The sequence below is a fragment of the Erythrolamprus reginae genome, chromosome 2 (assembly GCF_031021105.1).
Source record: "Erythrolamprus reginae isolate rEryReg1 chromosome 2, rEryReg1.hap1, whole genome shotgun sequence".
NCBI lineage: Eukaryota > Metazoa > Chordata > Lepidosauria > Squamata > Dipsadidae > Erythrolamprus > Erythrolamprus reginae.
In genome coordinates this window covers 211,373,161-211,400,935 of record NC_091951.1, presented here as the reverse complement: position 1 = coordinate 211,400,935, position 27,775 = coordinate 211,373,161, and the positions used below count along the sequence as shown (strand labels likewise).

The window sequence follows — 27,775 nt, the reverse complement described above, 5'->3', positions numbered from 1 at the left end:
TCGCTGATTACAGTTTGATGGAAGTTTTTCTGGAACATACTGTTTGTAATGACAACACAACATTGAGGATCTGAAGAGGGAAGAGGACTACTTCCTACTACATTCTCTCACTTCTAAGAAACAGATGTTTAGTGAATCTGATGTGGACTGCCAGAGTAAGTGGGATAAGAGCTGTGCTGCTAATTTCTGAACAATAGGCTCAGTAGTGACAGAATGTTGGGTGGAGGAAAGATTACAAACGTCCGTACTAAGGACAGACGTTTTTAATCTTTCCTCCAAAAACTATAACAGTTTGTTTCTTTAGCTTTCTTTTTGGAGCCATTTATCTTGACGCCTTAGTTAAGAGAGGCAAGAGGGATTAATGTCACAAGGTTCATTTCAGCACTCTTCCACTCCACATCCATTATATAAGGAAAGAATTTAGACTTATATATCGCTTCGTAGTGTTTATACAGCACTCTTGAAGCAGTTTACAGAATCAGCATATTGCCCCCAACAATCTGGGTCCTCATTTTACCCACCTTGGAAGGATGGAAGGCTGAGTCAACCTTGAGCCGGTGGTGAGATTTGAACTGCTGAACTACAGCTAGCGGCTAGCTGAAATAGCCTGCAGTGTTATTGTGCCACTCCGGTTCTTATATAGGCTGAAGCTATTCCAGTATTGAGTCTATGACAACTTGCTTCCACCACCTGGCTGCACCTCACAGTGACCAATTTGACACAGAGACATCTGGGTGTGATCCTTGGCCTTCCACTCTGATTTCCAAAGTCAGGCCCAGCTTAAAGGAAGTGAAAATTCCCACTAGCCCATTTTCTCTGAAGATTTCTGTACCTCACTTTCCAGTAGGCCCCTGTGAAAGGCAGGCTAAGCGGGAATCATTGTTCCATGCATGCACCTATGCATGCATGCATACGTACGTACACAGAGACCATTACAAGTTTGAGGTGTTTGGGAAGAAGGACCTCTCCTTTGGCTTGCTGCACTGAACCCCGACAGCACCCAGGTGGGGAGAGACACAAGGTGGAAGATGATAGGAGGTTGTGAGTGCCCCAACACTTGGAATTTTCAAGGAGACTGGACTGCTATTTGTCCAAAATTGTATAGGGACTCCTGCCTGAGCAGGGGGTAGGACTTGATGATCTAGTAATAATAGGGCAACTCACTCCCAACAACTGTCACCACAAAGGCTCTTCCTGATGAAGAGCTCAGCCTGGAATAATGAGTCCTATATAGCCTAAAGATTTTAAGATAAATCAATTAAATGTTGGCAATGCCACCAGGCCCCGGGGTCGTATTATCATATGTGAATTCTCACAGAAGCGAGAAATTATTGGACACAAATTTGAAATTTGTTAGAAAAGATGACATAGCAACAGATTGACTTAAAACCAGAACTGTTTCTGTTGGGGTATTTTATCAGAGAAATATAGTAAAGAAATTATATACTTGATTATTCATGTAATAACTGCAGTGAGAATTGTATTTGCACAAAATTGAAAAGCAGGTAAAATCCCTACAAAAGGAGAGGTAATCAAGAAAATACTGGAATATGCAGAAATGAACAGATTAACAATGGCAATTAAAGGGAAAGAAGAATCAGAGTAATATGGTGTATGGAGCATTTTTATCATTGGATAGAAAATGAATATAAATGAAAAAAGATAGGGAATTGTTGCGGTTGGCTCTGGGCCAGCTCCTGCCCCAAGGACTGTGAGGCTAGATGTGGGTGAATCCCCCCAGTGTCAGAGGCCTGTTTTACTGCCGACTGCTTTGGACTGCGAAGCAGCGTCGGAAGCAGGGAGTGACTGTGAAATGGGACCCTCAGAGGGGGTCATGGCAGGCAGCCCATTAGGAAGCAATTCATCCTCCTCCTCCTTATCTTCGCTGGACTCTGATGAAGAACCATTCATTGACATACGCAGGTGAAGGGCCATGAATAGAAAAGAGCAGCTATGTAGGTATTACAAGAGATAAGAGAGTTCACCTGTGGTTGGGTGTGGTTCAACTAATTAGGGCTGCTTTTAAATGGGCAGTTTGCAGGCCTCTCAGTGTGGAAGATTATCCATTAGTGACAGTGGAAGTGGCTTTACTCTCTGGATTCTCCAAGGACTCTGTGCTTTGCTATCAGGACTCTGAACTTAAACCATAGTCAAACGTGTGAGTTGGAAAATGTTTGAAGGAGAGTAGCTGTGACGTCTTCACAGCTACTTGTTAATTGCTCTGTGTTTGTTTCTTGTTTTTTCACCGCATTCAAGTCTGTTTTGAAGGTGAGCCCTTTGACTACCAAAAGGGTGTTTTGCTTCTATTTTCCTTTGAATAAAGACAGTGTTCTTGACTTTTCACATGTGTGTGTCTGCTTTTTCTACCTTTGCATTTAATTAGGGGCTCGTGCGGAGAGCCCGGCAGAACAGGAATTAAATAAAATGAAAGGGAAAAGTTTTGATAGAAGATAAGCTTAACTGAATTGTAAAAAGTACAGTTGTTTATATATTAAGAAAATAGTGGTAAAATATTGATGATATATTGTTTGTTGGAAAAAATAAAAACTTTATAAGGAAAAAAAAAGGGCTCTTCCTGCTGAAGGGTTCAGCCTGGAACAATGGGTCATGTATAGCCTTCCTGCATACCTTCACTGAATGCATCTTTGCCTCACTTTCCAGTGCCCACCCCCTCGATAAAAGGTGGACGAAGTGGGAGTTATTGTTCTATGCTGGTCACCCTGTCACCATCTCTGCTTGTTCCCTTCCCTGCCTGAGAGCTGTCATAGTCCAGCGCAACACACTGAAAGAGAGGTCCTTCTTCCCAAGCCCAGGCATGATTGCAGCTTGCCAGCTTGGATGCAGATAAAAATCCCCAAGCTTGGTATGATCTGTGTGTCTATGTGTGTGCAGAACAATAACTTCCATTTAGCCTTCCTTTCATGGGTAGGGGGATAATAATAATAATAATAATAATAATAATAATAATAATAATAATTCATTAGATTTGTATGCCGCCCCTCTACAAAGACTCGGGGTGGCTCACAACAATGACAAAAACAATATAATAGTAATACAAATCCAATATTTTTTTTAAAAAGCATATATAAAACCCCCAAAATTAAAACCATACAACACATGCATAAAAAACATAAAATATAAAAGCCTGGGGGAGGTGTCTCAGTTCCCCCATGCCTAGAAATATAGGTGGGTTTTGAGTAATTTGCAAAAGACAAGGAGGGTGGGGGCCGTTCTAATCTCTGGAGGGAGTTGATTCCAGAGGGCCGGGGCCGCCACAGAGAAGGCTCTTCCCCTGGTGCTCACCAAACAACATTGTTTTGTCGATGGGACCCAGAGAAGGCCAACTCTATGGGACCTAATCGGCCGCTGGGATTCGTGCGGTAGAAGGCGGTTCCGGAGGTATTCTGGTCCACTGCCATGTAGGGCTTTAAAGGTCATTACCAACACTTTGAATTGTGACCGGAAACTAATCGGCTGCCAGTGCAGGCCACGGAGTGTTGTAGAAACGTGGACGAATCTGAGAAGCCCCACGATAGCTCTCGTGGCCGCATTCTGCACGATCTGGTTTCCGAAAACTTTTCAAAGGTAGCCCCATGTAGAGAGTGGTGCAGTAATCGAACCTCGAGGTGATGAGGGCATGAGCGACTGTGAGCAATGACTCCCTGTCCAAGTAGGACCGCAACTGGTGCACCATGCGAACCTGTGCAAACGCCCTCCTTGCCACAGCCGAAAGATGATGTTCCAATGTTAGATGTAGATTGAGGAGGACGCCCAAGTTGTGAACCCTCTCTGAGGGGGTCAATAGTTCCCCCCCCCAGAGTAATGGACGGACAGATGGAATTATCCTTGGGAGGCAAAACCCACAGCCACTCCATCTTGTCTGGGTTGAGTTTGAGCTTGATGACACCCATCCAGACCCCAACAGCCTCCAGGCACCTGCACATCACTTCCACTGCTTCATTGACTGGACATAGGGTGGAGATGTATAACTGGTTATCATCGGCATATTGGTGATACCTCACCCCACACCCTTGGATGATCTCACCCAGCGGTTTCATGTAGATATTAAATAGCAGGGGGAGAGGACCGACCCCTGAGGCACCCCACAAGGGAGAGACCTAGAGTTCGACCTCTGACCCCCCACTAACACCGAGTGCGACCGACCGGAGGAGTAGGAGGAGAACCACTGAAGAACAGTGCCTCCCACTCCCAACCCCTCCAGCTGGCGCAGAAGGATACCATGGTCGATGGTATCGAAAGCCGCTGAGAGGTCAAGAAGCACCAGGAAAGAAGACAAGCCCATGTCCCGGGCCCGCCAGAGATCATCCATCAACGCAACCAAATCAGTTTCCATGCTGTAGCCGAGCCTGAATCCAGACTGCTGAGAGCCTAGATAATCGGCTTCTTCGAAGGACCGCTAGAGTTGGAGCGCCACCACCTTCTCAACAACCTTCCCCATAAAGCGAGGGTTGGAGACTGGATGGTAGTTATTAAGCACGGCTGGGTCCAGGGGAGGCTTCTTGAGGAGGGGGCGCACAAGTGCCTCCTTATAAGGAGCCGGAAAGGCCCCCCTCCCCAAGGAGGCGTTGACAATCTCCTGGACCCAGCTCCATGTCACCTCTCAGCTGGCCGAAACCAACCAAGAGGGACACAAATCCAGTAAACAGGTGGCGGAACTCACAGCTCCAATGGCCTTGTCCACTTCATCAGGTGTCACCAAGTCAAACTCCCCCCAGACAGATGGACAAAGACGTTTAGTCCCAGTCACCTCGACTGACTCATTGTCAGCCGATACTGCTGTGCAATTGGAGTCGAGGTCCACCCGTATCCGAGCGACTTTATCAGAGAAAAATGAGTTAAATTCCTCGGCACTACCCTGCAAGGGCTCCCCAACTCCCCCCTCATTTAGAAGGGAGCGGGTCACCCTAAACAGAGCGGCTGGGCGGGATTCCACTGATGCAATCAAGGCGGCATGGTACGCGCATTTTGCTGCCTTGAGTGCCACTTTGTAGGTCTTAATAAAAGCTCTTACAAGTGTTAAATCGGATTCGGACTTACTCTTCCTCCATCACTTCTCTAGATGTCTCTTCTGGTGTTTCAATTCTCGGAGCTCCTTGTTGAACCATGGAGCTCTACGGGGTCTAGTGCCACAGAGAGGTCGCAGTGGCGCAATTCGGTCAAGAGCCTCCACTGCAGCCTTGTTCCAGGCCTCAACAAGAGACTCCATCGAGCTGTGGACGAGTGAATCTGGTAAAACCCCAAGCGCCCTCTGAAAGCCCTCTGGGTCCATTAGGCGTTTGGGGCGGAACCTCCTAATCTGTTCCACCTCCCTGCGGGGGGAGGATTGGAGCCAGGAAATTAAGCCGTAGTAGGAAATGGTCTGACCATGACAAAGGCAATGTTTCTAAGCCCCTTAGTCTCAGACCATTACTCAGTTGCTCCGAGAGGAATACCATGTTGGGTGTGTCCCCCCCCCTCGTGAGTCGGACCCTGAACTACTTGGGTCAGATCCATGGTTGTCATGGTGGCCATGAACTCCTGTGCTAATCCAGAGGAACTGCCAAGTGATGGCAGATTGAAGTCCCCCAGAAGAATAAGTCCGGGGAACTCCACCGCCAACCCAGCCACCTCCTCGAGCAGCACAGGCAGGGCTGTTGACACACAGCTGGGAGGCAGGTACGTGAGTAACAAGCCCACCTGAACCCCTAAGTCCAATTTCACCAGGAGGGACTCACAACCCGCAATCTCAGGGACAACGAGTCTTCGCAGGCAGAGGTTCTCCTTGGCTACAATAGCCACTCCTCCCCCCATTCCCTGGGGTTAAGGCTGATGCCATACCTGAAACCCAGCTGGGCATATTTCCGAGAGAGGAACTCCTCCCTCTGGGCCCAGCCAGGTTTCGGTCACACATACCAGATCGGCCTCCTCATCCAGGATCAAATCTCGGATGAGGAGAGCTTTGTTGGATGCTGGAAAATGAGGCAAAAAGGCTTTCAGAGAAATAGTGTGGGCTGGCAGGAACTTTTTCCTCCCTTAAGCCAGGCCTATTTTGAAAACCAGAATGGAAAGCTCAGGCTCATGGTGAGTTACCCCTGCAGCAATTTGGCCAAGGCAAGGTATCCTATAGCCAGGTGGCAGCAGCCAAGTGGTGGCAGCAAGTTGTCCATTACCTCCTGTAAATGCAATTAAGCAACTGAAAGTGGAGTCTTCCTTGATATTCTTTTTCACATTATCTCATCATTTGCCATGATCACAAGGCTAAATGTTATCATGTTTTGTTTTTTGTTTTTACTATGGGGCTCTGATAATATTTCAAAATAACAAGGCCCTTCCCTCAGCCAGTTCCTAAGTAAATAGAGATTGAAGTTGATGCAAGTTTCTCTTTATGTGAAAGGCTTCTGAAGTGCTTAATTTGAGTCCTGGGTCACTCCGCTGAGCTATTGAAGGTGCAGGTAGTTAAGCCATAATGTGGTTGTTGAGTTCTGTTTTAGCATATAATGTAGCCCCAAAATGTAAACAGGAACATGTGTACATCTAATTCCCTGTAAAGATGAAAGTTGTAGTTTTACTGGTTGCATTGGCAATTATTATGCTTTTTATTTCCTGAATGCCATCACTCTACTAAACAAATAATTCCCTCAACACTGTCAAACATTTTACTAAGTCTGCACTTCTATTTCTACTAGGTTTTTTTCATCATTCCTGTCACCCATTTCCCTCCACTTAGGACTGTATGACTGTAACTTCTTGTTTATATCCTAAGATTTTTATTAATGTTGATTGCTTTTTCATTGTTTATTTGACCCCTATGACAATCATTAAGTATTGTACCACACGATTCTTGACAAATCTGTATTTTCTTTTATGTACACTGAGTGCATATGCACCAAGACAAATTCCTTGTGTGTCCAATCACACTTGGCCAATAAAGAATTCTATTCTATTCTAGTTTTGAATAGGCAAAACATAATGCAGTGGGTTCAGAAACACTTGAATAATCTCAAATTTAGCTCTGTAGGGGGTTCTACTCCTACTGAAAGGGTGTGCAATCTGGGGTTCTCCTGGATCATAGTTCCTGAAGAAATAGTAGATAGAAGCTCTGGACAAGAGCTCAGCCCATTTTTAGCTAGTGCCCATACATGGCTGACACTGGCTTATCACTGTGTCACCTTGCAGACTATTATAATGTAGGCTACATGGGAATGACCTTGATGACCACCTACAGGTCTGTTTTTTGAGGACCCAAATATTTGTGTATATTTGCATACCGATGATGCCATATTATTGGCTAGGAATCTGAATTAATTGCAAGAAGTAGTAGACTGTATTGTATTTTAAAATTATGGATTTGAATTTTTTTTATCAGAGAACGGTAAATGCATTGAACTATGAAAAATTATATACAAATGAAAAACTAGAGCAAGTAAATGAATTTGTATACCTTGCTAAAACATTGACTAAAAGTGGAAAATGTATGAAAGTAGCATGTTGAGGTGCCAGCCATTCAAAACCTAGATAACTCCTCTTTCAAATGGTCACTGACTCGTTACATGACAATGCTTGAGAACTGAAGAAATATGTCATGAAATTGATTCATTCTTTTTGAATAATCCGGGGGGGGGTGTGAATCAGTCAAAAAGAAAGAAAAAACACAGGTGAATTATGATTGGATGAAGTGGCTAAAATCCTGAAAAAGAGTGAGAATTTTAAAGAACAAAAGGCAATGTATCAATGTGTATATTCATATACCAGTGAAACATGGACACTAACCTCACAATTAATACAAAAGCAACGAGTGGTGGCAAGAGCCATCGAAAGATACATTATTGGCATTACAGGACAAGATAAAAATACCTGGACATGGATTAGAGAACAAACGAAACTGTATAATGCCATCAAGAGAGTAAAGAATTGAAATAGTCACACAGCAAGAGGAATTGATGGCAGGTGGACCAAGGCAGTCATAGAATGGATCCCACGATAAAAAGCATCCACAAAAGAGACCTAAAACAAGATGGATCGGTGACATCAGCAACTATTGCGGGTCCCATTGGCAAAGCAAAGCTCAGGGCCATATTGGTTGGAAGCATACGTAAGAGGCCTGTATCCTACAGTGGATAGACAATGGCGATGATGATGATATCTATATGCAAGAAATAAGAATATAAAAGTTTGTTATATTGAACAGTGTTGGTCTAAACTAGAATTACTTGTATTGCTTTCCTTTTTTCCACACCTTTAATTACTTTAACATTGTTTCTGGTTCTCTTTCTATATTTTGTATAATGTTGATGCCCCAAAAATATGAAAACGTGATGGACAAGTACATTTAAGTTTGCATTCTTAATTCTGGAAGTATCTGAGACAGTTGTATGAAGTATTGCAATAACATGATGATATTGTTGAAGTTGGAATTTTTCAGCTACCATATTTTTCAGAGTATAAGACGTACCTTTTTACCTCTCAAAAGAGGGTGAAAACTTGGGTGCGTTTTATACAGTGAATGTAGTCCCACCCACCCAGCCACTCCCTCCCTATACTTCTGCCTTCCAGCAATTTACCTCCTTGCAGCAAACAGGGAAGAGCCTCTTAAGCCAAGCATCTCATTATCAGCTTCAAAACCCTCAGCTGATTTGCCACATGCTAAACTGAAACTGAAACTAGATGCAAGGAGGCAAATTGCTGGGGGAGACATTTTTTTTTTTTCTGCAGAACTGGATGCAAGGAGGTAAGTGAATAACTATAAATGACTGCAGACTTATTTTTTAAAGACTCCTTTACTATTGTTCTAGACAACTTAACCAAATGAAGACGCTTTTTAAAATAAATGCTTGATCTGAAGAAGCCCAGTGCTATTATATCTTCTTCTGTTCTAAAATCTACAATCTAAGACTGTACTATCCAATGACTTCACAAATTTGTCATTAACTTTAATGTCCTTGTTTTAGGGCCCAAAATATGGCCAAATCCTACACTATCACTATTTGCCTTCTATGGTTTTCTTGCCAAGTGACAATTATCATTCTTTTGACTTCAGGCACAAAATGAATATCTGTTTCTCCTTCCTGAAGATGATGATGTTTGTATTTAATGGAGTGATCTTTGTAAGTATGTAGGGGCGGTTAAAAACTGGTTGTGTCAGAGAGCTGGATAAATAGTTCAGGAGGTTGAACAGATGCACAAAGTATACTTTTGCAAATAATTGTGATACACAGATATAAGAGGTTTAAGAGCAGTATGAACCTCGTGTGTGGAAATACTCGGCATGGGAAAGCAATCTTAATAACTTCCATTGTTCGTACAACAGAACAAATATGAAAAGAAAAAATAGTTTCCCATCATAGCTCTCTTACAATATCATGGCATAAATTGGAAATGATCCCAATTTCCTCCATCCTCCAATCCTTAACAAATCCTGTCCAACATTGTCTGATAGAAATATGAGCCATTCCATTGCCAGTCAAGGAGAGAAGTTCCACATAACCATGGCCATTGAAGGAACTCCGTGCAATATGGAGCTAGATACTGCTCCGTATTCACCATCATGTCCTGGGACACTCTGAAGCAAGTCCTACTGACCTTCTTGAGAAGTCACAGCCCATTTGTCTCATCAACGTCCAGGACAAACCCATTTGAATGCTTGCATGAGCAGAAGTTCCCATCACAGACTTTAGAGGTGAGCTACCCTTAACTGTTGTCGAGGGAAACAGACCAACCCTGCTGGGAGTGGAATGGCTCAAGCCTCTAGGCATCAGCATCACCAGGTAGCATCAAATCAAGGGGGACAAATGGGGCAAGCTACTGGTGGACTTTCAAGACAGATTCAATGGTAGGTAAACATAAGGGCAAGCCCATATCATTTAACCTAGATGCCAGTGTCACCCCCATTAGATTAAAGCCCAGGAGAGTGCCTTTTGCACTGCGGCCAAAAGTGGACAAACAACTGTATAAACTAATAACCCAAATTCATAATTACCCCGATGAAGCCAGATGTCTCGATTCATGTGTACACAAACTACAAGATGTTGCATAAAAATATTATTTTCTTATTAATTAATAAGTATAAAATAAGTATTATGAGAAATGTGAAACAAATCTGCCATGTAATGTCCAACATTTTTAAATGTTTTTTGTTTGTATAATATGTTTGTTAATAATTTTTTTTTAGAAAAAGTGCTGCAGCCAAATGCTTACCCTGTGCCTGTTGTGCAACACCTATTTCATTCTCTTGGAAATAGATTTTTTTTTTGCTAAGGTAGATCTGGCTCAAGTATACCAACAGTTGCCAATGGATGCAGCCACTGCAGAAGTCCAGATGATTGTCATACACAGGGGGGCTTTTAAATGCAACTGCCTACAATTTTGGGGTCAGCGTGGCACCAGGACTGTTCCAGAGCATAAAGGGACATTTACTGCATAGCATTCTGGAGTGGTTCCCTACTTTGATGATGTCCTCATATCAGGGGAATCAGACAATCAACTTATGAGCAGGCTGCACAAAGTTCTAGGTCATTTCCAGTGAAGGGCCTCAAAGTAAAATGGGAAAAATGCAAAATAGTGGTCACCAAAGTAGAATTCCTGGGGTTCCTGATAGTCGGTCTGGCATTTAGCCCACAGACGTGAAAATAAAAGTCACCAAAGAGGCATCAACTCCCCCAAACAAGGCAGAGTTACAAACTTTCCTGAGCTTATTCAACTTTGATGCCATTTTTAAAAAACAGAAGGCAACGATTGCAGAGCCTCCTGGGCTCCTGGGGAAGATGGCTATGTGGACATGTGGACAAAGAGAGACCAACACTTTTGCTGCTGTAAAGAACTTGCTAACATCTAACAGCGTCCTTGTGCAATACAGTGAGATCTTCCTCCCTTATTAATGTGGAGTTCAGGCTGTCCTCAGCCATCAATTTCCCAATGGCTCAGAAGCCCCATCACATACTATTCAAAAACTCTTTCACTAGCTGAGTCAGACTACAGCCAGCTGGATAAAGAAGCATTTACTGCAGTGGACAGCATCAAGCATTTCAATGAATACCTCTACAGTCACATTTCTATGAATACCTCTACAGTCACAAATTTGAACTTGTGATGGACCATAAACCACTACTGGATCTACTTGCGGGCAACAAACAAACGCCTCAATACATGTCACCTAGATTAGCAGACTGCAAACGCCTCAATACATGTCACCTAGATTAGCAGACTGCGGAGTGATGTTGAGATATGGGCTCACAGAACCGGAACAAGGGATCGTTATTTTATTTTATTTTTTTAAAATTTATTGGTTTTTATAGGTTTACATAAAACAAACATATAACAGTGCACTGTGCATGTGCCCATCACCTAACAAGACTCACCCCCCATCACCCCCACCACCCCTATAAGAGGATTCAAATTTATTTTTAAACTTCTTTATCTATCTATTGATCCTTGGCTCTATCTTGAACAAATATTACTGAAAGAGTGATTGTAATTTATTTTTCATATTTACATCACAGATTCTACTTAACATATAGTCTTTTACCTTGTTCCATCGCACCATCAGCTTCTCCAATTTATTCTTATCAAAATTATGTAATCTTATTTCCATAATTTCAAAATGTATGTGATCCACCATATACCAGTACCAATTTTGTAGTGTCCATTTTGTAGAATCTTTCCATCCTAATACCATCACCGCTTGAGCACTTTCCAATGCTGCGGTTTTAATTTCCTTAAATTCTCCTAGTTCTCTATATTTGATTAAAATTGCTATTTCTTTTGTAATAATCCAGTTAATGTTTAACATTTTATTAATTTCATTCTGGACTACATTCCAGAATTTCTGAATTTCTGCACACTCCCAGATCATATGCATAAAAATTCCTTTTTTCTGGCATCCGTGCCAACATATGCCCTTCTCTTTCCCCTGGAAGTGTGCAATTTGTACAGGTGTATAGTACCATTTACCGTATTTTTCGCTCCATAAGACGCAGTTTTTTTCCTCCCAAAGTAGGATGAAAAATCCGCCACGTCTTATGGAGCGAAGATGCAGGCAGGGAGGGGGGGGGAGGCGCTGGAGCAGAGGGGGGGGCGGCGATATACTCATCTGGAGACCGCCGCCTCTGTCGCCGCCTCTCCTCTTCCCAACCCCGAAGAGAGCCGCGCCTTTCGGCCTCCGGAAGTGCTGGGCCGGGGGACGCCTCCACCGCGCAGGTTTAGGAGGCGGAGCAGCACCGGAGGAGCGTTGGCGGTTCTGAGCCTTTGGGAAGGCTACGGGAATCGCTTCAGGAGGCGGGGAGGTCTCGAAGCACCGTACACCGTGTCTTCGCCTCCGCGCGCCGCCTCCGCCCGGCTGAAAACAAAACGGCTCCAAAAGTCAGCCGGGCTCCCGGGAGGCGGTGCGCGACTGTTTCCTCTTCACTGCAGAGCCACACTGAGGCGAAGACACGGTGCCCGGCCACGCTCCGCCTCCTGGGAGCCCAGCCGATTTTTGGAGCCATTTTGTTTTCAGCTGGGCTCCCAGGAGGCGGAGCGTGGCCGGGCACCGTGTCTTCGCCTCCGCGCGCCGCCTCCGCCCGGCCGAAAACAAAACGGCTCCAAAAGTCGTCCGGGCTCCCGGGAGGCGGTGCGCAACTGTTTCCTCTTCGCTGCAGAGCTGCCGGGCAGAGGCGAAGACAACGGCGCCCTCCACTCTCTCTCCCTCTCTCTCTCTCTCTTTTTCTCTCTGTTGCCGGCGTGGTGAACGAGAGAGAAAGAGAGAGAGAGAGAAAGGAGGGGAGAGAGAATGAGAAAGAAAGCGAGAAAGTAAGCAAGAGAGAAAGACAGGGAAAGAAAGCAAGAGAAAGAGAAAGAGAGGGGGGAAGAAGGGGGAGGGAAAGACATAGAGGGAGGGAAGGAGGGAGAGAGAAAGAACAAAAAAGAGGGAGGAAGGAAGAGAGAAAGGAAGAGGGATGGAGAGAGAGGGAATGAAAGATGAAGGAAGGGAGAGAGAAAGGGGGAGGGAGAGATAGAAAGGAGGGAGAAGGGGGTAGTTAGGGAGAGGGAAAAGGAAGGGCTTGGAGAAAGGCAGGGGGAAAGAAAGATAGAAAGGAAAGAGGGAGGGAGAGATAGAAAGGAAAAAGGGAGGGAGGAAAGAGGGAGGGAGAGATAGAAAGGAAAGAGGGAGGGAGGAAAGAGGGAGGGAGAGATAGAAAGGAAAGAGGGAGGGAGAGATAGAAAGGAAAGAGGGAGGGAAAGATAGAAAGAAAAGAGGGAGGGAGAGATAGAAAGGAAAGTGGGAGGGAGGAAAGAGGGAGGAAGACATAGAAAGGATAGAATTATGGATGCAAGAACTTGCTCATGTGTGATAGCTACTTTTTGGCTCAAAATATTTTTGTTCTATTTTCCTCCTCTAAAATCTAGGTGCGTCTTATCAGCAGGTGCGTCTTATAGAGCGAAAAATACGGTATGTAAGATTTTTCTTCTCATCTCTCTAACTCTCGTATTTTTAATCTTGTATATATTTTCTACTATTTCTTTCATTTCTCTTTCATCTATTTGTAAATCATCCTGCCAACATCTTGTTAAACTTCTTCTTTCATTTGCAATAGCATTCTATATATACTACCGGCTTGTACTTTACTTTCATTTGTCTTTTCACTTATTATTTTTTCTACACTATTTTCTTCCCGTAAGAAGGCTTCTTTATTCTCACTTTTGTTTAAGTATGTACATATTGCATTAATCTGCAACCATTTCTGTTTACCAATCCACCATTCCAATCTAGTTCTACTAACTCTTCCATCTTTCTCATATAATTGCTCAATTCTCGTTATTCCTTTACTATTTAATATTTTAATAATTCTACTTAGATTAACGTCATCCCCTATATTCAATACATGTAACGTTGATAGCCTGGATACCTTTATCCCACTTGTCCTCTGCCATTTAAGCCATATTTCTAAACATGCTTTAAAAGGATCACTTAAGGTACTGGTTTCAATTCTACTCCAATTTTTAAATAATAGTTCTTTATTATTTATATTATTAATTTCTTTTTCTATTCCTACCCATTTCTTTTCCCCCCATAACTGTAGCTCCATTAACCTTTCCATTTGAAATGCATTTCTATATAATACTAGACATGGGCTGCCCCACCGCCCCTCTTTCTCTTGTGCAATCTGCCAATGTTGCCTTATTCTGGGTTTTTTATCTCCTTCAATCCAAAAATTTAGTCTGTTATCCCATTCTCTTAATTTTGCCTCAGGAAAACTACCAGGTAGAACCTGAAACAAATACATCATTTTTGGTATTATCATCATCTTAAGAGCCCTAATCTTAGCCATTCTTCCTAACTTTTTACCCTTCCAATTTTTAATCTGCTTCTGGATTTTTTTCCATATTAGGTTATAATTGGCCGTTGCTATTTTTATTGGATTCTTGAATAACCAAATTCCCAAATATTTCATTTTTTTACAACCTAGTTTCAGTCCTGAAGTTTTTTGAATCTCGATTTGCTCTTTAGGGCCTGTATTTAAACATATTACCTCTGATTTGTCTATATTAACCTTCAGTCCAGATTGATCTTTAAATTCCTGAAGTAGTATCATTATTCTTTTCATCATTTCAATTGGGGTTTCAGACATCACTATAGCATCATCTACAAATAAGTTTAATTTCAATTCCAATTCCCCTATTTGATAGCCTCTCCATTCCTTATCATTTCTAATTTTGTTTGCTAGGGTCTCAATTGCTAATGCAAATAACATTGGGGATAGTGGGCAACCCTGCTTAGTTCCATTTTGAATTTTAACCATTTCTGTTCTATTGCCATTTACTCTAATTTGAGCCACATTATCCTTATATATTGTTTCTATAACTCTACAAAATATGTTTCCCATATTTAAGTCTTTTCATAATTGAAATAGGTAGTCATGGTTAACTTTGTCAAAAGCCTTATAGACATCTAATTTTAAAATGCATAATTTTCTTTTGGTACTGGTAACATGGTGTAAAACATTGACCACGTTTCTTATTGGTTCATAAATTTTCCTTCCTTTCACAAATCCATATTGATCTTCTCCAATTATTTTTGGTAATATATTCTCCACCCTATTTGCCAATATTTTCATAAATATCTTATAATCTTGATTTAATAGGCTGATGGGGCGATAAGAACTCGGATCCATTAAATCATGATCTGGTTTTGGGACCGTTATAATTTCTGACATTTTCCACGTCTTTGGAGTTTCAAAAGTCTCCAATACATTATTGAACAATTTCTCCATATGCGGTAATAATTCATTCATATACACTTTATAATATTCAGCAGTAAAACCATCTGGACCTGGAGCTTTGGCCGGTTTCAATCCCTTAATAACTCTAGATATCTCCTCACTTGTAATTTTTGCATTTAACATTTGGGCATCTTCTTCCTCTAATTTCTTTTTAACCTCTGAGGTTTGCAAAACAACATACTCTTTTTTATATAATTCCCCATAGAAATCTCTCATTATTTTTTCCATTTCTACATTACTACGTTTTATTACACCATCCTTATCTTTTAAAGCAGAGATGTAAGATTTCTCTTTTCTTTTTTTCAAATAATGTACCATTTGCTTCATTGATTTGTTACTCCAACCTCTAATTCTATGTTTCATAATCATATTCATTTTATTCCATCTTTCTTCATCAAGTAATTGCAATTTCTTTTTCTTAAATGATAATAATAAATTCCATTCTCTATTTCTTGTAATTTTTAAAGTTTCTTGGATTAAATCTATTTCTTTTAATAAATTATTCCTCTTAACATCCCAGGATTTCCTAATAAAAGCTTCAGTACTAATGCAGTTGCCCCTCATTACTGCTTTATGTGTATCCCAAACTATTGTTTGTTTAACCTCACCTGTTGCATTAATACAAAAGAATCCATTAAGTTCCCTTTGTAATTTAATTCTGCTCTCCTCATTTGCTGAGACAATGGGGTTATACCTCCAAATTCTTTGTTTACTACAAACCTCTATCTCTATCACAGCTAACAGAGGAGCATGGTCTGATAGCCAAATAGTTTTTACTTCCGCTTTCTTAAACTTTACCTTATCTGTTTTATTAATTAACATATAGTCTATACAGCTAAATTTATTATGTCTTGCAGAATAGAAAGTATCTCTATTAACTACGTTTTAATGAAGATCCATCATATTGAGTTTATTTAGATGTAATTTTTTCTTTTCCCCCTTCCCTGCTGTTAATTCCAGATTAAAATCACCTGCTAAAATCACAATACCTTCCGCAAATTCATCTAGTTTCCGTTTTACATTTATTATAAATTGTTTTGCATTTACATTTGGAGCATAAATTACTGCTAAGGTTACTAGCTTGTTACTTATTTTCCCCTTAATAAATAGCATTCTGCCATCTTTGTCCCTTTTAATATTACTTAACTGAAAATGCACTCTTCGGTGCAACAAGATGGCAACTCCTTTTGCCTTATTCATTCCTCTCGACTCATAAACTTCCTTCCACTCTGCATTTGTGACTAATCTGTCTGTTTTTTCCCTTCCCTTATGAGTTTCAGATAAAAATAAAACATCTGCCTTACTGTCCTTTGCCAGCTTCATGATTCTATAACGTTTTTTCTGTGATGAGAGACCATTTACATTCAGCGATAATAATCCTATATCACCCATTTACATAATTTAAATGCATTTCCCCTTCCAACAAAACAGAGCCTACCGGAAAAATATTTTTTCATTACAATGAATCCCCACCCTGGTCTCCCCCCCCCCCAGGGGGAGGCAACGAAAAAAACTTCCGTTACTAAGAGGCACTCCTGGACCTGCGTTCCCTCAGAAAGCCCCCCCTTCTTCCCCATTTTACAACATAATAAAAGATTCCCCCCTCCTTCCCTCCTCTCCCCCTGTTAACTAACGAGAACAACCAAACAAGAAGTACAGAAAAAAGAATAATTGGTTGAAAAACCTGATACCATATTAGCAAGTCAACTCAGTTCAGTTTATTATTTTTTCTTCTGTCGAGTAACCCTTGGCTCGTCTTTCTTCTCTGCCTGGAGTGAGGCCAGTTCTCTTTGAAGTGCTGCAATCTTTTCTCCCTTACTTTGCCCTGCATCACTGAACGGTTGGAGAAACAATTCTTCTTCTGCTGCATCTGGTCGATCCACCGATGACTGACTCTGGGTTGCTCCCTCCGGATTTAACCCCAATTGAAAAAGCAGCTTTCTTCCCTCTTCTAACGATCTCGCCTGGAAAACCTTGGAATCTTTAAACACAATTATTGTAGCAGGATAGCGCCACGAAAACCTGATCCCATTTTCATAAAGTTGGGAGGATACTTCTCTCATCTGGCTTCTCATCTTGAGGGTTTCAGCAGACAAATCTTTTAAAACGCGTATTGGAGAAGCTTTGTAACGTAAGTTTAAAATCTGTTTCAACTCTTTAAATATTTCTGCAGCTCTCCTCTCTGAAACAAATCTTACAATAATGTCCTTTGAGTCCCCACGCTTGCGGGATCCAAAAGCCCAATGCACTCTTTCGAATTCTTGCAACTCACATTTAACTTTATTCTCAATGAGCCACTGAAGAATTTCTTGAACAAGTTGTTTGCTCTCCGCAAAATCTTTGGGGAAACCTCTCAAATGAAGATTAGATCGGCGCTGTCTGTCTTCCAGATTTATGATGCGAAGTTCCTGGCGAGATTTTCCCACCTCCAGTTTCCCAATTCTTTGATCTTGTGCTTTGGATTGTTCTTTCAATTCTGTCATTCCAGTTCCCAATGCAGATAAATCTTTTTTCATTTCTTGGAGCAGTTTCCCCATGTCAGCAAAGCCTTTAAGTAGCGAATCCATCTTTCCCTCCAACTCCTCGGTAGACGCCATCTTCTCTTTGTTCTCGCTTCTTCACACAGACACGTTAAAAACAGTCACTTGCTTCAACTTTTAACTCCTTCTAATAAAGTTTTTCCACAGCTTGTTCAGTTCGCTCTCCTCTCAATCCACTTTCACCAAGCTAGAGAGGTTGTTGAGGGTTAACTTTTACTTTTACTTTTCCACATCTGGGAGCCTTCTTTCGGAGCGTTCAGCTATGACAACGCATGCGCAGATTCCCACAAGGGATCGTTATTACGCAGCGATCTCTTCTTCCCCTGGAATGGGGAAGCACTTCCAGCTGTCATAAATTATCACACTGTCTACATATCAGGAGAGTCAACTGTTTGCAGCCTACCATGGTCAGTTGACCACAATTTGCAATGGGTTTTTTTTTGTTTGGTCAGTTTTCAGCATTTTATGCTGATTTCCAATTAAAAAAACACTCATTCAAATGAATGGGTTGGCTTAACAACTGTAGCTTTTACTTAATGACTTCAATATTTGTTTAATGACTTGCAAAAAAGGCTGGAAATTTACTTCTGGCCATGTGAGTACCATGACTTACAGTTGCAACAGCTTGTGATTATAATTCTGAGCTCAGTTATATAGTTGTAAGTCAAGGACTATCTGTATAGATTGTACATTGCCTTGACTATCCATTATGGTAAGGGAGAGATTTATAAATGTTTCTAATCAGTCAATTGAAACTTGTTCAGTTTGTTAGGAATGAAATGTTGAAGCTAGTAAACAGTCCTTTTTGCTCAAAAGTTTTTATTGCAGAATTAGAACTTTCTAATGCAGAAATGATACCTTCTGGTTTCTCTCTCTTTGCCTCCCAGCTAGGGGGCCTGGCTTTGCTGGGCATTGGTATCTGGGTGAAGGTAGATGGTGATTCCTTTGAGAAGATCCTTGGAGTTGCTGCACCAGAAATGATGCTTCTGCTCCATGTGGGTTACCTGTGCATAACAGTTGGCAGCATCCTTTTCATCATGGGCTTTTTGGGATGTTGGGGAGCTGTGAAAGAAAGCAGATGTCTCCTGCTAGTAGTAAGTTATTTGCAAAAAGATATTGCCATGGACCAAATGTGGGTGTTATGAAGTTGCTAAGATGTAAACTTTATACATGGCTACTCTCACATTGACTTAACCGATACTTCTAAACCTGTTCTAACCTCCAGTTCTTCTGAATATGCTGGTAGAGTCCCAAAATAAATGTCTCAACTAGCATTCATCATCAAAGGATCACCAGGCTCTTTTTCAAGCATTTTTTGAGTCTTATTTACTTTATGGGGCTGGATTGAAATCAGTTCTTGATATTGATATTACTCAAAAATTCCAGTTAGATGGGCAGGAATATTATTTTTCGTTACTTAAAATTCTCTTAAAATGTTAATAGATGATATAAAGAATTATTCTACTTGGATTCTTCATCAACAGAAAACTTATGAAAAATTAAAGGAGTTGTAGATAGGTCCCTGAGGACATATACATATGTGCTTTCAAATTCAAAATGCTGCATAGCCCTAGTATTGTGTGGGGGCAGTCTCAGGCTATTTCACTTTTGGCAGGCCTTCCATCCCTTATAATCCACATGGACATCATTTATAGTCGTTATAAGTACAGTATGCCCAATGTGTTGCTCTATAAATATTATTAATACCATGAGAACATACTATGAGCTGTGGTGGTGCAGTGGTTAGACTGCAGTACTTCAGGCTAGTTCTGCTGACTGCCAAATGCCTGCAGTTTGGCAGTTCAAATCCAACCAGGCTGAAGGTTGACTCAGCCTTCCATCCTTCCAAGGTGGATAAAAATGAGGTCCCAGATTGTTGGGGGCAATATGCTGACTCTGTAAACTGCTTACAGGGGGCTGTAAAGCACTATGAGGTGGTATAGAAGTGCTATTGCTAACAAACTCAACAAAAGAAAGAATAACACACCTTGTTTACTTACTGCAGTATGTTTGTTTCTCTTTCTGACAACTAAAATCAATTATATGGTGCAATAATGAATCTGTCTATTTAAAAATATTGGAAAATGATTTTATTTAGATCTTGCCTAAACCCCAAGCCTTAAGTGGCATTTCTGAGCTCTAGCTTTGCTGGTAGTGAACAGCACATTTCTCTGTTTCTAGTTTTTTGCAGTTATACTGGTAATCTTCACAGCAGAAGTGGTGTGTGCTGTTGTGGTGCTGATTTTCTCCACTGTGGTAAGTCATGGCTAACAAACCCCACCCCTCCCCCTTTTTTCCACATGCTACTCAATACCCAACCTACTATGATATCTGGAAGTATATCTAAAGGTATATCTAAATTTAATTAAATTTTTTAAGTATATCTAAATTTAGGCAGGCTGATTTATTTATTTATTTATTTTATTTATTACTTAGATTTGTATGCCGCCCCTCTCCGAAGACTCGGGGCGGCTCACAACATGTAAAAAACAAATCATAAGCAATCAGACAATTTAAAATATTTAAATATTTAAAAAACCCCATATGCTAACAGTCACACACACAGACATACCATGCATAAATTAAACGTGCCCAGGGGGAGATGTTCAGTTCCCCCATGCCTGACGGCAAAGGTGGGTTTTAAGGAGTTTACGGAAGGCAGGAAGAGTAGGGGCAGTTCTAATCTCCGGGGGGAGTTGGTTCCAGAGAGTCGGTGCCGCCACAGAGAAGGCTCTTCCCCTGGGGCCCGCCAACCGACATTGTTTAGTTGACGGGACCCGGAGAAGGCCCACTCTGTGGGACCTAATCGGTCGCTGGGATTCGTGCGGCAGGAGACGGTCTCGGAGATATTCTGGTCCGATGCCATGAAGGGCTTTAAAGGTCATAACCAACACTTTGAATTGTGACCGGAAATTGATCGGCAACCAATGCAGACTGCGGAGTGATGGTGAAACATGGGCATACCTGGGTAGGCCCATGACTGCTCTCGCAGCTGCATTTTGCACGATCTGAAGTTTCCGAACACTTTTCAAAGGTAGCCCCATGTAGAGAGCATTACAGTAGTCGAACCTCGAGGTGATGAGGGCATGAGTGACTGTGAGCAATGAGTCCCGGTCCAGATAGGGCCGCAACTGGTGCACCAGGCGAACCTGGGCAAACGCCCCCCTCGCCACAGCTGAAAGATGTTGTTCTAATGTGAGCTGTGGATCGAGGAGGACGCCCAAGTTGCGGACCCTCTCTGAGGGGGTCAATAATTCCCCCCCCAGGGTGATGGACGGACAGATGGGATTGTCCTTGGGAGGCAGAACCCACAGCCACTCCGTCTTATCCGGGTTGAGCTTGAGTCTGTTGACACCCATCCAGGCCCCAACAGCCTCCAGGCACCGGCACATCACTTCCACCGCTTGTTGATGACACATTTCACCCAATTATAGTGAAAGGTTTTGAACAGCTGATAAGGCAGATGACACTTTAAACTATATTATATGGAAGTTAAGTGACAAATTGTAATATTATCATTTACCATTAATATGCCTCTTGACTCCAGACAAATATATTTGTTGAACACTTGAAATACTGGGCCATGAAGACTTTAAAAGAAGACTATGGGAGGCAAGAAGATCTCACAGCCATTTGGGACACTACAATGAAACAGGTAATTCAGCTGGCAAAGAGTAGTTTTATAAAATCATACAATCATGGGGCTGGAAAGGATCTTAGAAGTTTTCTAGTCCAATCCCCTGTCCAAGGCAGGAATCCTTATACCATCCTGGACAAATTAACATTCTATCTTTTCTTAAAAACCTCCAGCAATTGAGTACTCATAACTCAGGGGAGTAAGCTTTTTCACTGACTAATTGTTCTCTTGTCAGGAAATTCATCTTTAGATTGGATCTTTTTCTAATGAGCATCTTGGAGCACCGGGGAACTCTCTAATGAGCATCCTGGACAACCAGGAAATTACCAAAGAGGGGTGGGGAAATGGAAAGAGGGACACATAAGGCAGAACACCATCATATAGACTGAATTTGCAAAGATGAAGTCAGGAAAGTTAAGACTCAAAATGAACATTTACAACAAATGCCAAAAATATTTTTAAATAGTTTCTTTTTAAACTTTAAAAAAATAACAAGGAAAAAGTCAAGCAAAAAAATCAGTCCACTAATGGGAGAAAATGACAAGAAGGTGACAGACACAAAGAAAAAGCAGAATGGCTAAATTCATTCTTTGTATCTGTCTTCATAGAAAAGAAAAAAAAATAATCCAAACCTGCCAAAAGCAGAACCCTAAAAGACAGGCTAGGAATACAAGTTAAAATAGACAAGAAATGGTAAGAACACCTATTCACTCTGTTCAGATCACCAGGACCACATGAATTAAATCCCAGAGTTCTGAAGGAGTTGATAGACAAGATCTCAGATGCCAGTGCTCCAGGATCTTTCAAAGATCCTGGAGCACTTGGGAACTACCAAAGGACTAGAAAAGAACCGATGTGGTTCCTAGATCCATTATGTATCTAGGAAACTACAGATCAATGAGCTTTGCATCAATTTGCAGAGCAACAGCAACATCTGATTGCCTTTTTTAATAAAGTGACTAAATTAGTGGATCAAGGAAATATGTATAAACTTGGATTTCGGTAGGCTATTTAACAAAGTAGAACACAACGTACTTTTGGGAAAGATAGAACAATGTGGGACAAACATTATCACCACTAGATGGATTCACAACCAGTTACCAATCACACTCAGCAGGTAGTCCTCAATGGAGCAACATCTACATGGAGGGAATGCAATGCAATATGTCAAGGTTCTGTCTTAGGTCTAGTGGTCTAGTGGTCTTCATAAATGATCTCTCAAATTTTATATCCACATAGGATATAACATAGTTACTGCTGAAAATTAACCTATGATAATATGTCAGTGCTCAAATGACTTTCTCACATGCCATTGCAATCTTGTTAGTCTGTTTCCCACTAACTGAAATAAATTCTGATTTTGAAATCTGCTACAGTTTTGTTCAAATACAGCTGAATTTTAAATAAATACTAGGATATGTGTGAGGAAAATCTTTTTTCATTTATGATTTAATTTGATTGTACATCTAGACTGTTCTGTTTTAATCTCTGTATGCAGCAATAAAATGTATGAAAGAACAGAAAGACAGAGAAAATATAATGAATTGTATGTGTACAGCAATCTGGAAAACCAACTGAATAACAAAGTAACAGAATAATAGTTAGAAGGTACTTTGGAAGTCATCTAATCCAACCCCCAGCATGAACAGGAGACTCATTTCAGATAAATGGTTGTCCAATTTCTTCTTGAAAGCCTCCAGTGATAGATCATCCACAACTTCTGAAGGCAAGCCATTCCACTGGGTGATTATTCTCACCATTAGGAAATTTATATTTAGTTCTAGGTTGTTTCTCTTCTGATTAGCTTCTATCCATTGGTTCTTGCCGTGCCTTCTGATGCTTTAGAAAAGAGTTTGCCCCCCTCATCTTTGTAGCAGCCTCTCAAATATTGGAATGCTGCTATCATTCTCCCATAGTCATTCTCTCTTCTTCACTAGACTACCCATACCCAATTCCTGCAATAGTTCTTCATATGTATTAGCCTCCAACCCCCTAATCATTTTTGTTGCTCTTCTCTGTACTCTTTACAGAATATCAACATCTTTTTTATATTATGGTGACCAAAAACGGATGCAATATTTCAAATGTGGCTGCACTAAGGCTTTGTAAAGCAGTACTATTACTTCATCTGACCTCGATTTTATCATTCTGTTAACTCCAGAAAACCCTTGGAAAATGACCTACCTAGTTTGTGAGACATTAAGCATTATGAATTGGGTAACATAAATCTCCAAATGTATAGATTTTGTTTGTAGTGTGTTATTTCTTATAATGTTTTAATATCAAAGCTCCCATTGGTACTGAATTTATATCTTAGCAACTTTGGGATAGTCAATATATTTTCTGGCTGCTCCCCTGTCTTTTGGCAACTGCAAACTCCATGCATCTTTCTGTTCTAGTTGAAATGCTGTGGATTCAACAACTATGCAGATTTCAACAGTTCCTACTTCTATCAAGTTCATGAGAAATATCCTTCTCATTGCTGCCTAGCCAGCAAAGAATGCCAGCAATTTGAAATAGACCATAATAAGCAGGTAACTTTGTTTCCTAAGGTTCACAAAAGGCTGGTTGCTTTTCAGGTTTGTAACAAGGATTAATCTTATTTTTGATTGTTTATTTGTACCATATGACAACCATTAAGTGTTTTACCTCATGACTCTTGGCAAATGTATCTTTTCTTTTATGCACACTGAGTGCATTTGCTCCAAAGACAAATTCCTTGTTTGACCAATCACATTTGGCCAATAAAGAATTCTATTCTATTCTATTCTATTCCATTCCATTCCAAAGACCAAAACCAGCCCATCTAATTTTTGTTACAGGAAATGACACCTCACCCAATCTGTAGGTAAAATTTAGTTAATTGAATGGCCACCGATCTTTTCATTCGCAAACCATTCTAATCCCAATTCAAAGCCTACTTGATATTGTTGAAGGCAGCTCTGATAATTTTCAGTTCTGCTAGGATTCAAGACATTGCAAAAAGAGGATGTTTTTGTAGGCAGGGAACTGCTTAATTTGGCCCAAGCACACAGAACTGCCATCTAATTGGTCTGTTATTGACTGCACTGCTCTCTGCACTGTTGGCTTCACCCCAAAACATCTCTCCCCTCTCTTTAAAGAAATCAAAGAAAAAGAAATAAATTACATCTGTATCCTTCAAATGGATAGAATCACTCTGTTTTGCGCCATTTGGGCGGATTGACTAATTGGAACTCTTCACCACCAAAAAGCAAGCTATTTGAGCTATGGCATTTTCTGCCTTATTAAAGCTATGTCTGAATTACAGAAAACACCTGAAGCAAGAATTGCTTTCATAAGCCATCATATAATCAATGAGAGAAAGTTATTGCAGTCCCTATTGGAACCACATCTCTGCTCAGAAGTTTCTTAACCCTGCTGTTCCCCTCGGGTCTAAAGGGACCTGAAATGAAGTTTGAGACCCTGTAAAAAAATTTCCCTGCATATCTGTGTTTTGCCGGGCTTCTCGGCATGAGCCCTCAATTAAGTTCAAAGATAGGAATTCAGACACACACAGATGTAAGTCAATAACACTGTTTTTTATCAAAAGTAAAATAGGAGCCAAGCACACTTTTAGTCAGGCAAAATGCTCACCTTCAAAGCAACAGCCTTGAGTGCTGTAAAGAACAACAAACAAAAAGCAGATAACAAGCAGTTGTGAAGACATCACAGCCACTCTCCTTCAAGAGTTCGCAAAGTCATAAACTTGACTATGATTTAGTTCAAAAGTCCTGGAAACAGTTCAAAGAGAGTCCTTGTAGAATCTTGATACAAAATACACGTCCTCCTTTACCAAACAGATAAACTTCCACAGCCAGAGGTCAGAACGCTGACTATTTAACAGCAGCCCCAATTAGTCTAATTACACCCAGCCACAGGTGATCTACCTTATTTCCTGTAGTATTTACGCAGTTGCTCTTTCCTAGATATTGCCTTGCATCTGCGCACATCAATGAATGTCTCTCCTTCCGAATCAGTGATGATAACGATGATGAATCATTCACGGGGCGACTACCTAATGGTCTGTCTACCATTACCCCCATTTTACTTCCACTATCTGCTTCAGACGCTTTGCTGTCAGAAGCAGTCGGCAGTAAAACTGGCCTCTGACACTGGGAGGATTCACCCACATCTATTTTGTTCATAAAACTCTGCCCCCCCAATTTTTGTGAAATTTTGTTCATTTTCATCTAGATTAGGCTGCAAAATTTGACTTTTTTGACCATCTTTGGCATTGGGAAACTAATTTGAACATTTTAATATATTAATAGATGATAATAACATTTATATCTGAAAGCAACATGATTCTATATAAAAGCTGACATTATACATGCATTGTACATTGATGAGAGTAGATGCAAAATGTTGTCAAATGCATCAGAATGGAATGGTCAAGATTCACCCTGATATCTACTCAAAAGCCTTTTTTCTTTGCATACATGCATTTCGGAGGTTTATATGATTCAATATTGGCCAGTTGCAGAATCAGTTGTAGTCATATAAAATGAATGATGTATTTGCAGTAAAATTTGGGAGAGGGAAGTATTGTACTATGTTGCATGTACAATTCTTTTTTCTAACCACTGAAGAAAGAAAAAGAGGCAAGGAATTTTACTAACCCATTTACTATTTGGTAAGGTTAGCATATATTAAACAACTCTTTAAAAATGCAGAAACTTTCTAAAGTCAAGCAAGTCTTTTTATATTCATTGTCTCCAAGCTTAATGCTTAATGACAAGAAGTAAAAATGTTTTTATAGAATGATGCTAACACATATGCTTTTTAAATAAAAGTGTGAAATTTTCCACTATGCATCCTAGTTTATTAGAATCCTAAGGAATTCAATAAATTGGCAATATTATCCAGGATTCTTGTATCAATACTGATAGTGAAATCAAAAGATTTTAGTAACATAGAAAAGTCATAAATTCTCTCTACTACATCGCATATTTTTGTCTTTCAGGGCTGCTTGTTTGAATTTGAGATGTTTCTGGACCACAATGGGAAGATTGTCGGAGGAGTAGCTCTAGCAATTGGGATAATTGAGGTAGGCTTACATAGGCTCATTCTCATGATTTCAAGGTTCATGACATTACATACATAAATCCCAGAATCTGCTTTCCCAAAGTAATTTTGATTAAATTTATTGCAAAAGCCCAGACATTGTGGATAATATATGTTCACTGTTTTGTTTGATAGACTTTAGAAAAACTCTGTCATTCATCTGATTACCTCCTTTGATTAGGTCCAGTTTGGGTATTTTTAACAACCTTCTCCAATCTTTATTCTTCCTGCCTTTACTGCCAAAATACTTTAGTGCTACTAAAAGATTCAGTAATCATAATGCCAAAATCTAAATGCCACTAGCAGATTTAAAATTATACTCCATGTGGTTTATTATTTATTTTTATTTAGTAAATTTATTTGCCCCCATCTCAACCACAAGGTCAGTCTGGGCAACAATATGTATACAATAAGAGTAAAACACCATAAAAATAAGAATTATCAGGTATAAATAAACGTAAAAGATTGGTGGAGGGAGTAGGTGAATCTCTTATTAATTGATTAACCACTTCTCGTATGATATTCCCACCTTGGGGCCATAAGCTAACTGGCAGAGCCAACTGATAGAGCCAGGAAGGTGGGGTCAAGATGCTTCAAATGGCAGGAGCAACATGTCCTGTCCATTGCAGCATAATATCTCCACTTGTATCCTGATCTTCAAAGATATACCAATATGCTGATCTGGGTTTATTTGCAGAAATTGCTTTCTTTACCTCATTTCCATAGTGGAATTGATAAATAGATTCAGAAAAACCATCTCTAAAAGCAAGGAAGTCTTCCCACCTACTGTTCATGAATTTCAGGCGAGATTCTTTCATTTACCTATATCATTGCAGATGTTGCCTAGATACTCTCATAGAAAAGAGTCAAACCTTTCCTGCATATTTTCCTCCAAAATGTTATTATAATCCTTCTGAAATCTAGAAAAAGAGTAAGTGAATAGCTTCTGCAGGATTCAAATTATGTCAATCTTATTTCACTTTTTCTTTTATATTGTAGCTGGCTGCTATGGTTGTCTCCTTGATCCTCTATTTTCATATTGGTACAAAGGTCTGAAGCAAAATGCTATCCCTTGGCCTGACCAAGTACCAGCCAAGTGAGTCTCTGTGCCTGCAGTGAAGAGACAATTGTCCTTGTTCTTAAATGAAAACAACAACAGTAACTTTCAGTGTGCTCTGTAGAGCTATCACATCTTGAACCTCTTTCATAATGTTATTGATCGATCATTAATTCCCCCTTACTATTAAAATAATCATTAT

The 27,775-nt window shown here is 40.6% G+C and overlaps 1 protein-coding gene across 1 annotated transcript; it reads left to right on the top strand.

Annotated features, from left to right (window-relative positions):
• Positions 1 to 84: 84 nt before the first annotated feature.
• TSPAN16 (tetraspanin 16) lies at positions 85 to 27,572 on the top strand. The gene is made up of 8 exons (XM_070741645.1): positions 85 to 155; positions 9,038 to 9,104; positions 18,682 to 18,888; positions 19,976 to 20,050; positions 21,342 to 21,449; positions 23,831 to 23,965; positions 26,416 to 26,499; positions 27,516 to 27,572. The coding sequence occupies exons 2-8, from the start codon at positions 9,045 to 9,047 to the stop codon at positions 27,570 to 27,572; spliced, it is 726 nt and encodes a 241-aa protein (XP_070597746.1). The 5' UTR covers positions 85 to 155; positions 9,038 to 9,044.
• The last annotated feature ends 203 nt before the right edge of the window (positions 27,573 to 27,775 follow it).